The following is an 11,665-nucleotide window of genomic DNA, read 5'->3' as shown; positions in this document are numbered from 1 at the left end:
TAGAAAGCTACCGCATTCGTAAAGTGTTGTATCCAGTTTTATGGTAATTGTACAGAGTATTTTCATTCATACTACTTTATACTTCAACTTCACAACATTTCAGAGGGAAATAATCGTTTTACTCCAGTGTTATCTGACAGTTTTAGCTTTGAGTCTTTACACATCATGTTTCATACAAGTATCCCAAATGTTGTAGTGAAAATAAAGTCACAAAATAAAAGCAGGTTCCAAAATAATAATGATTTGTCTTTCCCATGAATCATCTTAAAACCATTCAGATCTCATCTTCTGACCTTTTGGAGGGTCCTGAACCATAGTTTGGGAAGCCCTGAACTGTAGTAGTTATATATTAGTAGTATTTAACTGACAGGGCATATGCAGAATGAGTGCTTTTACTGTAAGTGCTACTCTTGTAGGAGAGAATTTTGAAACTGTGGCACTGGTTTCAGACTGAAGTACAGTTGAATTTTACCTCAGATAAAATGTCAGTATACTTCAATAGTGAATGACTAAACAGGGGAGCAGTTTCAGACTTAAACTGCAGTTTAGCTTTTAAGGTCAAAGGTGAGATCTGATGAGGTCTCAGCACTCAAGGTCGACCATCCTCTCAGCCCGGGCTGACTGGCATGTGCTCGGTGGGGTGAAGACGTTGGGGTCGCTGATTCCCAGCTCCAGGCTGAAGAAGCGGGTGGAGGTGGTGACACTGCTGTTCGTCGTGTAGGTCTCCTGCACTGGGTAGCAGTCCTTCATGGTGTAAACGCCCACCCAGGTCTCATCTGGTGGAGAGACGAGGACAAGTTACTGAAATAGCAGATTTCAGATGAGGTGCCAGCTCTGCCTCGGTGCCTTTTGAGAAGCACCACACAAAAACCAAAAGTTTACTTACAGTGGGTAGTGGCTATATTGGCAAATCATTGAAGAAAGTCTTGTAGTAACCCCTCTCAAACCCATCAAAACAATCTTACCAAATTTTGGATCACCCACTCTTACCTCATCTCCACCAACATGGCTCCAGTCCCTAATCTAAAACTGTACCAAGTATTTGCACCAAGAGGTGTCGAAAAGCTGGCAAAGACCCACACAGTTAGTTAAATCTCGAAAAATGACAAAAATGAATCCAGTTTGACATAAAATATTACTTTTGCCGCTAAAAAGAGATACACCAGATTTGTGGTGTATCTCAGCATGATGTGTAGTGTGTCCTTAAAAAATATGAGGAAAATCAATATGTACCGAGGTGGTCTGCAGAGACATACAACAGTGTGTCTACAGCCATCTGATCTGCAATACACAGTGGAGTTTCTGCCTTGGTCTGGGCCTCCACTTGAGCCAGTAGTGTTGATGATCTTGTCAAAAATGTAGAAAAGTGCAATCAGATTTTGGATGTAGGAAGCATCTGACTGGAAACGGCTTCATTTTTCAGCATGACAGTGATCAAACACACTGCCAATAAAAGCATATCTGGATAGAAAAAAACACAGTGTAACACTTTCAGTTATGGATTGGCCTCCACAGAGCCTGAACCTTAATATTATTAAAGCAATGTGAGATCATCCTGACAGAGAATGGAACAAAAAGCAGCCAACATCCAAAGAAAAGCTTTGATTGTCCTTCAAGACGTCTGGAGAACTTTTGCTGAAGACTATTTAAGAAACTACAAGAAAGTTGCCTAAGAGAGTTCAGGCTGTGTTGAAGAATAAAGGTGGTCACACCACATATTGACTGTCAAGCCCTCCTTTCAACTCCTTATACACGTATATACTGTTTATTACATTTTCCTAGAAAAATATAAAGGAATGGCCCAAGACTTTTGCACAGTACTGTATACTATTGTGGGGTAGTTCACGAAAGGCTGCATGTAAAATGTAGAATTACTCTTTTTGGTGGAAAAGAAATCATTTAGAAGCTACAGCCACTCTCATAATTCAATAAAACCTGCCAGACATGAAAGAAGGAACCACAGTGAAAGGGCTTATTCTTATTATAAAGCAGCTGCAGGACGTGCTGAATTTAGGCTAACACTGACCTAACTCTTCAGCACTCACTATGGCCTGTTTGAAAGCACAAAAATCTCAGACTTACGCTTGCGTGCCGGCTTCCTATCTGACCACTCCTGAACCTCAATGTTGTCCCCAGGGCCGCCGATGAAGTATTGGTCCTCAAAGGTGGAGTTATCAGGGACGTCGAAGGGATCCCAGACTTCAGTCAGAGCGATCTTTGAGCATTCCTTCGTCTTCTGGTCAATCTGGAACATCACCATGCTCTGATACAAGTAGATATACTCAAAAAACCTGAAACAAAGAGGTTAAAGACGTTTTTGGATGGGATTGTGCAGAGGAGAAAAGACGCAGAGAGTGGTGTATAAACACAAACAGTGAAAAAAAAGATAAAATAGATATTGCTTGACTCACAATTTTGAGCTGTGAAAAAAAGTCTCACCACCACGCATCAACCTACGGAGCTAAAAGCCAGTCTCAAGATATCAGAAATTGTAGTTCCCCTAATGTCCACTAGAGTCCAGCTCCACAGCTGAGTCATTCTGCACAAACTCCCAGGTTCAAATGATCGATTTTACAGTAGAACTAATCATGTTTACAGCCTGCTACAAAACCCATTTTTGGTGTCTATGGATAGTTTTCCCCTTGATAAGAACTCTACAGAGGCTGATTTAACTGGAATGTGTTTTAATCATTTCTATGCTTGGCCTCAGCTCCAGTAAATCCAGTGAAAGAACCGGAGCGCTCCACTGTGTCTGTCCTGTTGGTGCCTTTGGGAGCATTTTTAATGAATTATCTAACAAATTGTATATCCTGGTGTTTAAGAAGTTTGTGCTTCAGTTTTGGTAAAGTCTAATATTTTATTAGTCTGTTACTTGCCGGATCTGTGTGATAACACTGCATGCTCTCATCCAAACATGGTCACATCTGGTTGAAGCAAACCACCTGAGCAGTGGCCAAAACATAAAACATTCAACATTCAAATCGCAGAATCCAAAACCAGTGGGCAACATCGTGGCTCCTACTTCCATTTCTTATGCACAGAAACTATAGGGCATCTATTTGGGCAGCAAGAAAACTGTCCAAGAGTTTGATAGTGTCTCTGTCTTCTAAAGTCTTTCTTCAAGTTTAACTACACAATGAATGTTTCCCTTCAGTGTATCTGAGACTCTCAAGATGGTTACTTTTGGCAGGATGCTGCTCTGTGCCCAAACCAAAAACTCCAAAGTCGCTCTGTGGCCTCGTTTACCAGGCAGAGAACATTTCACAACTCCAGACTTTAGTCCAGGCTGAGACTGTGTGTACCACTGCAGCCGTGACGAACACGACAACACGCGATAATTTATCCATTAATCGAATATGACCTTTATAATCATTATTACTACTACTACTACTACTATTATTACTTTTTGTAGTGTTTGCAACATAAACAACTATGGGTGTAAATTATGGGTTGGTTTTGTGAATAAAAATACATATAAACTATAAAACAAAGTCTATCTTACAGAAAAGAAGAGCTTAAAGCTGGGACCAAATCCATTATAAATCAGCTTTATTAATCCAAATAGCAACATTTACAATATTTAAGATAAGTCTCCACACCAGCCAACTTGGAAACCAATAACATTGTTCCTTATTATGCTTTATAAGTGACCTTCTAAGCTTTTACAAAACAATTAAGTACAGTGTTAATTAGAACATGGTATCATACTGTGTTTTTTGTTAAATGATAAATGGAGTGATGCTTATATAGATGATTTGGAGATTATTAAGCGCAGATTTACAGCTGCAGCTTGTTTTGTTGTAACTCTTCACACTGACTGTGTGCAGTAATAAAACGCAGTCTGTAAACAACATGTTTACTTTGTGTTTATTTACTGGTCTTACCTCTGACACGGGGTGTGCTTCTTGTGCTGCTGCAGGACTCGGATCCTCTGGTTCAGGGCGTCGTACGAGACGGCGGCTCGGCTGTTCCTGCCGGTGCTGTGGTCGTACACAACCCACCTTCCCTCCCACTGCAGCGGGGCGACGCAGGGCCCGACCACCGGGGACGCATCCATCCGCGGGAGGACGAAGACAGAGGCCCCAACAGCGGCCACAAACACGAGCAGAAGTCGGTGCATTGTGCCAATACAACCCTGAGTCCCGTTCACTACTAACAGCCGGGCAGCTCCCTAGAATAAAGAGGAGATGGTTTTCCGGTTTTATCTTTCAAAATTAAAGCACAGCTAGTTAACATTTTCCTCCAGATATTACAAAACAAGCACATAATGAGGAAAATATAGACACTTGTTTCCGCCACTGAAACAAAAACATAAAATAAAATAAAATAAAATAAAATAAAATAAAATAAAATAAAAGGCAGATTTAAATAGAAATTTTGACTTATCTCAAAATTTTAGTGACTGAAACTTCTGAATAAGTTGATTTCAAGATTCTTAAGTTGAAAATTTAAGCTAAAAAGTCACAATTTTGAGAGACTGACCTTAAATTTAAAATAAATGAATAAAAATCTGTTGGAAAATTGTCTAAATTGTTAAACGTTAACTGTGATATAGAAGATATTCTATCTCAAAAGTTTGACTTACTCAGAAGTAACTAACTAGAGATTTCGAGATATTGAATTGTTGACATAATTGTATGGATGTTGAAATATATTCTGCAAAAATAATTTCAACTTATTAAATAAATATTAAATTAATACAAATATAAAATGATAAAACTGTCTAGAATTAGATAATCCTATCATTCGCTCATTTAGATCTATGTAAAACGGTTTGTTTGTTTATTGGGCTGCAGTCATTGGTTGGTCGATCAGTCGGGTTCATTCTTTTTGCGTCACGTTGTGTGCGGCGTGGCCTGATGACGTCTCACAACGCTGGACAACATGGCGAAGAAACAACGTGGGAAAGCGAGCTCGACGTCAAAGACGGCGGACATCGAAAAGCCCACCGAGAGTTTCACCTTGTCGCTGGAGTCTAGCGACGATGAAGCTCCAGAGGAGGTGACCTTTGAAGACTCCAAAGCTGAGGCTCTGCGGAGCATGAAACAGGCGCTGGATACCGCTAGAAGGTAGCTAACCGCTAGCTAACCTGTGCAGGGACGGTTGGGCCAAACTCCATTCAAAAAAACTTTGCATTCTGATGTCTCTATGCCAGTGAACACTATTGATACGTACTAAAACATTACGTAATTTTTTACATAGGCGTGTATCAAATCGGCAGCACGAAATTTAACAAAATTCATGTTCACAACGTGTGTATTTTTAGCTGTTGTGTACTCTCAGACGTACAGCTCTGTGTCATCAAAATTAGTCTGGATCTTTGGATTGTTTGGCGAAGTTTAGTCGGGCTAATGTCTAAAAGAGAAACTTTTCAAGCGTCACAAATTAAACCCGATATGGACTGTACACACAGAGGCCTTTTTATTAGGCACATCGTTGCCATCAGTAACAGTTCTGTCATAAATAATATACGTCTAGTCACATTTAAGGGTGACCTCAGCAGGGCCACAAACGGATCAGTAAATTATCCTGAGGCGTTTGTCAGTTTTTGCAGTATTTTCATACATGAGGGACCAGAATATTAGCAGTCCCCCTGAGAATGGCTTACACTTGATCACCACTAGCAAAAATTCCCCATAAGTGTTATTACATTGTCAGCAGAAGCTGTACAGTTGTGTATTTGTGTCATTGTTATCCATAAACCTGATGAAATGCTCCTCTGTTTGCAGGGAAAAGGAGCTGCTAAAAGAGAAGAGGAGGAAGAGACAGGAGCTCTTCCAGGAACAGAAGGTCAGTGTGTGTCATTCTAAATGGTTTCAAATACCTTCAGAGGCCTGGACCCTGTCTAACCCTGAGTTTTTAGTTTTACAATTGCATTTACCTTCTTAGCAGGGTGCATAACCACGGTAACTTCTCACGAAGTCATAACTTGCTCCTGAGAAAACATATGCACAAGTTCAAAACTACTGCCTACTGACCAATTAATCGCCTGGTAAATGGTGTCACCATTCCTGAGAGCTCACTGCATTGACACTAATATGAGCTAAAGTATTTTTTTTAAAGTCTAAAGATGAAATTTACATCACCCTAACCCAAGCGGACTAACAGATTCAGAAAGTGCAGAACCTGTTTAACTCCCATTACAGTCTGACTAATGATTTTAGTTTAAGTGAAGCCAGATCAGGAGATCCTGAGTATGCTGAAGTTGCTTCATAGTTCAGGACCCAGGCTCAACCCAATCACAGATCAGTGCTTTCATTTACTTTACTTCTATCTGAAAATAGTTCAGAGGACGTTCATTTCAGTCAAAATGAAGTTGTTAGTTTGTTGTGTACAAACGGTTGGAGGAGACACTGATGTGCTGTTTGAGGTGTATTAAAGCAACATTAAGGAAATGATGGGAAGGAGAGTTTTATTTTTCTTCATTACTGTTTTTGATCCCTCTGCCTGTGAGTGAGTCTTCTTCACTGCAGGGTGGTTAACTTTGCTTAGCTTTGCAGTAAAGAGGCAGGAAGTAGCAAGCCTGGTTTGAATGATTCTGGAGGACACTGGAGGAGGAGGAGGATGTCAATGTTTTGTTCCAGTCCCATTCTTGACATTTTTCACTTTAACTCAAAATGACAAAAAATATTTCCCTCTTTTTGCCTTTCAGTGTGACCTTAATGCCATAGAAAAACTAAAAGATGTGTGAACCTGCAGTTTCACAGACTGTTTTCTCCACAGAAAAGAAAACTCTTATCAGCTGACGTGTTGGAGGAAATCGACTCAGCTTCCTCAAAGTAAGTTTACCCGTCTAATTCTTGGATTTAACACATCATCTCCATCAACTCACTCAGTGCTCACACCTTTTGTTTTTCTTTTCTCCAGGAAGCAGAAACAGTCTGAAGATGAAGGTAAAGCAGCTTTCTTAATAAATCTTTAGCCATTTAGCTGATGCTGTGGAAGGACTGGGCACTGCTTTGTAGAGCAGCAGAATGAACTTCAGATCTGTGACTTCTAAATCAACCTGTCCTCACCCAGGTGAACAGGAGGAAAAGCCAGAAAAAGAGGGGGGAGACGGAAAGAAGAAGAAAAAGAAAAGGAGCGGGAAATTGGCAAATGCCCGGAAGTATGTCAATGTTTTTAAATAATTTTATTTTAGAGTTTAAGAGAGAGACTTTACTTGGTTGGACCCGCCAGATTCTTTATTTAGTGTGGTTGGCAAACAGCTTGTTGGTGTTACACATTACCAGGCACCAATAGAAACGAGAGAAAATTATGTATTTGAAGACGGTGTCTCAAACTAATATTTTTCAGTCTAATTTAATGAAGACTTCACTCCAGCCTGTCCTCATGAGTTTCTCCTCCAGCAATGGTTCATGATGGTGGAGCTGGAGTTCATTAGCAGGAGAGACTCACTGATTGTTTTGGGAACATCTCTGCAGATAAAATATTGGTAGACAAACTTTGATTCACTGATAAAAGCCAGTTTGCAGCTCCTCACCCACCACGATTAGACAAAATCTGTTGTTACCAAGCACTTCACTGACTCCTGGACCCACTGATAAGAATCCACTCAGTGACAGTGAGAGGAAGTGAAGATGCTGAAAACCTCTTAATAATAAATAATAATGATACAGAAATGTGATATTTTCATCGTTCTCACCTCATTGGACACTTTAAATTTCAGAAATTAGTAGGACTCTGTGTGCAGAGACTTATTTTAATTCTCAGCCTTTTGGATCCAATGAAAGTGCATGCTGGTGCTACTGAAGAAGTCTCAAACTGATCCTGATATATGTGAGATGATCATTATTCACTAAAGTGAAGCTGATCAAACACGCATTCTTCTTTCCGTCCTTTTATTGTACTCGTGTTGTTTGTCAGTCTGAAGGGGAAGTACACAGTGACGACGGTGAAAGAGCGAACGCTGGCATCCTTCCAACAGCAGGTGGCCGAGGAGTTCATCCGGTCCAGACTGTACGGACCAGGAACCTGCAGGACCACAAGTAAGCTGGTGGCATCACCATACTTAATTTTTTGTCAGGTTTTTCTACTCCATAATACAGGGAGATGAATTTCTGCAGAGATTTTATCACCTTGTTTGTTGTTCTTTGGTCCTAATACTGAGTGAACATGTTTGTGTCGTTTATTTAAAATAAACACCTGCAAGCTACACTCTGTGGCAGTAGTCTGTAAAGATGATGATCTGTCTCAATTTGAGCTTTGCTACAATGATGTCCCGTCTCACTGAGAGGCGCTCGCTCTCCTGGGCGTCCTACTGCAGAGACGGCGACGACATTCGCAGCTTTCAGACTTCAGACTTTCAGACCGGCGTTCTGCTCAGCATTTTTAATCTTAATGTCCTTCTGGTTTCAGGTAATGAGATGCTGTCCCTCCAGAACAAGAAGGGGTGGAATAAAAGTGCGGCAGTGCAGTTTGTCAAGAAAGACTGGGGTACGTTCAGAACAAGCCTGAGATTGATGACCAGAGGAAGTTTACTTCAGTTTTTACAGTCCAGTTGCAGGTGCAATGTGTCGTCCAAAGACAAGAAGCTTAAAAGGAAAAAAAGACTTTATTTTTTCTTAACTGATTACTTTTTGCACAGTTTGCTATAAAAGAGATTGTGGAGCCTGAATACAAATAAATCCCAGAAAATTCTGAAGCTCTAAAGATGGTGGAAATATGAGCCAGTGATGTTTATGCTGCACATGTACAGGTGAGGTTTACGATGGCCTCAGCTGTGTGGTGGAGGCAGCCAGGTTTACTTATCGTAGTAAAGGTGGAATTTTTTTTTTTTTTTTTTTTTTTTTTTTTTGCTTTCTACTATGAAACTGCATGTAGATAGAAGTATAATTTCTAGAGAATGAATGACCAGGGAATTAGATGCTGCAAAGATGGCCGCAAAGTGGTAATACTTTCTTAATTTAGATCTTTGGTCACCCCATTTACAGCCAAGTACACAGTGATTTCAGCTTTATCTGTAAAATGTAGAAAATGGGGTCAAAGGCATGAAAAATTTGAGGTCACAGTTACAGATATGTTCATCAAGAAGTTACGGTAAAACCTGTTTGTTATAGAAGTCTTTGCGTGAGACGAGTAAAGATATGGTCGAGTCTCTGCAGGCTTTGCACACCTGGATTTTGGCTGTTGGCTATTTTCTGGCAAGATGATTAAAGCAAACCACGGTTTGAGGCGCCTCAGCACATTACAGGAGAGCAGCACAGGGTCAGACTTATTTTAGGCTTTGAGTGTAGACTGCAAAAAATGCTAGTTTCACTCATTTTATAAATTTACATCAGTGTGCAAACTGTGAAGGATTCTGACAACACAAACGGAAGTGAGCCTCAAGAACGTGTTTATAGGGATAAATCTAGCTTCAAAAAGTGCTTCTATCGAGAAATAGCATTTCTTAAGAGGATCAACTAAAGACAGTAACGCTCACATCTCAAACTGCCGACCTGTATTTAACATTGTTCTGAACACTGATGTGCCTGAATGTATCATCAGACAGGAGCTAGCATGGAGGGTTAAATACCAGTCACATCGTTTAAGTGTCATTGGTTTGATCTCTTTAAATCTTTTACAGAATTTTGCAGTTATTGCCACACAGGTCAGATTTATGCCATGATATTTATTAATGTTGTTGTCGTCACCATTCACCAGGTTTTCTGCCCCCAAGGCTTTTCAGGAGAGATTTTATTGCCATGTTTTGTGTTCTTAATACTGAGTGAACATGTTTGTGTCGTTTATTTAAAATAAACACCTGCAAGCTACACTCTGTGGCAGTAGTCTGTAAAGATGATGATCTGTCTCAATTTGAGCTTTGCTACAATGACGTCCCGTCTCACTGAGAGGCGCTTGCGCTCCCGGGCGTCCTGCTGCAGAGACGGCGACGACATTCACAGCTTTCAGTCTTCAGACCGGCATATTTACTCTGTGTTCTTTCTAAAGGGTGTTTGAGTTGGAAAGCTGTGGGGACATAAGTCACATTTTTTTTTTTTTTTTAAACTGTTATTGGTCTGATCTTTCAGCCTCTAAGGAGAAAGCCAAAGCAGAGAAGCTGAAGAAGAGGTGGCTCCACAAACAGCAGATTCCCTCCTGTTGATGGGACGTAAGCCATCAGCCTGTGAGCACACTTCTCCCCATGGCTGTTTAAAAGGACTCAAAACAGTCAGCATCACTGAGGGGGTGGCAGCACTGTTGAAGCTTCAGGATGGGACAGTATACAGACTCTGAACTTGTCACAGAGACTCAAAAGACTGAGATCCCACCAAATTAAAGTCCTTCAACAGGTTTTTCATCACAGCTTTGCCTAGAAGCAGAGGTCTTATTACTGGGTCTCACAGTTTGTAAGGTTTCAATGTGAATTTGTGTTTCGTGTTTTTCTGCAGTCACTTGTGTTTAAGGTGTTTTCAAACCTGAAAGGCTAAAAATCAGATGTTTTGCTTTTTTTTTCTGTAAAAATTCTGTATGAATAAATGCTGATTGTTTTCTTTCATATTTGTATGAGATTAAAAACCCTGATGCCTTCATCAGGTGTTCGTTTGCATCCAAAAACAAAAATGCAAAAGATGACGTGGTTGAGTATCAGTTGCACGGCACAGCTTCTTTGGTAATTAAACTTAATTCAGACACAAGAGGAAAAATGGCACTCAAATAATCGAAAATCCAAATAATTGAAATATGAAATGACAATTTTTAGAAGACAATAAAATAATTTTAACTCTAGTGCCAATCTATGGACATTTTACTGTGAATATGCAAATTTATGGGTAGTTTATCATGAAATATGTACATACACAGCTTATATATATATACAGTTAAGCCCATAATTATTCATACCCCTGCCGAATTTTGACTTAAAGTTACTTTTGTTCAACAAGCAAGTTCTTTTTTGAGCACAAATGACACAGGTGTCTCCCCAAAGATAATAAGACGATGTACAAGAGGCATCATTGTGGAAAAAAATATTTCTCAGGTTTTATTTATATTTTAGCAAAAAGTATCATGTCCAGAATTATTCATACCCTTCTCAATAATCAATAGAAAAAAGCCTTTATTGGCTATTACAGCAATGAAACGCTTCCTATAATTGCAGACCAGCTTTTTGCATGTCTCCACAGCCATTTTTGCCCATTCATCTTTAGCAATGAGCTCCAAATCTTTCAGGTTGGAGGGTCTTCTTGCCATCACCCTGATCTTTAGCTCCCTCCACAGATTCTCAATTGGTTTCAAGTCAGGACTCTGGCTAGGCCACTGCAAAACGTTAATGTTGGTGTCTGCTAACCATTTCTTCACCACGTTTGCTGTATGTTTTGGGTCATTGTCGTGCTGAAATGTCCACTGGTTCCCAAGGCCAAGTTTTTCTGCAGACTGCCTGATGTTGTTGTTGAGAATCTTCATGTATTGCTCTTTTTTCATGGTGCTGTTTACTGTGATTAGGTTCCATGGTCCATTGGCTGAAAAACACCCCCAAAGCATTAGGTTCCCACCACCATGTTTGACAGTGGGGATGGTGTTCTTTGGGTTGAAGGCTTCTCCATTTTTATGCCAAATGAAGGCAACATCATTGTGACCAAATAATTCAACTTTTGTTTCATCTGACCATAACACAGAAGACCAGAAACCTTCTTCTTTGTCCAGATGAGCATTTGCAAAGGCCAAATGAGCTTTTGCATGCCTT

The 11,665-nt window shown here is 40.1% G+C and overlaps 3 protein-coding genes across 3 annotated transcripts in view; 1 reads left to right on the top strand and 2 right to left on the bottom strand.

Moving 5' to 3' along the window:
• Window positions 1-11,665, bottom strand: part of LOC109195563 (tripartite motif-containing protein 16) — a 1,176,058-nt gene that overhangs the window by 99,299 nt on the left and 1,065,094 nt on the right. The window lies entirely within an intron of this gene.
• On the bottom strand, window positions 25-4,196 carry epdr1 (ependymin related 1). Its single transcript, XM_003459075.5, has 3 exons — window positions 3,885-4,196; window positions 2,083-2,291; window positions 25-776 (listed from the first exon to the last, which is right to left on the bottom strand). The coding sequence occupies exons 1-3, from the start codon at window positions 4,118-4,120 to the stop codon at window positions 583-585; spliced, it is 639 nt and encodes a 212-aa protein (XP_003459123.1). The 5' UTR covers window positions 4,121-4,196; the 3' UTR covers window positions 25-582.
• nol7 (nucleolar protein 7) lies at window positions 4,824-10,552 on the top strand. Its single transcript, XM_003459086.5, has 8 exons — window positions 4,824-5,069; window positions 5,730-5,790; window positions 6,724-6,779; window positions 6,868-6,893; window positions 7,021-7,108; window positions 7,867-7,988; window positions 8,359-8,436; window positions 10,014-10,552. Exons 1-8 carry the CDS (start codon window positions 4,885-4,887, stop codon window positions 10,085-10,087), a joined length of 690 nt encoding a protein of 229 aa, XP_003459134.1. The 5' UTR covers window positions 4,824-4,884; the 3' UTR covers window positions 10,088-10,552.

Source organism: Oreochromis niloticus, linkage group LG18, assembly GCF_001858045.2.
Source record: "Oreochromis niloticus isolate F11D_XX linkage group LG18, O_niloticus_UMD_NMBU, whole genome shotgun sequence".
NCBI lineage: Eukaryota > Metazoa > Chordata > Actinopteri > Cichliformes > Cichlidae > Oreochromis > Oreochromis niloticus.
Note: the sequence above shows the minus strand (reverse complement) of the source record. Positions and strands in the feature narration are given on the sequence as shown.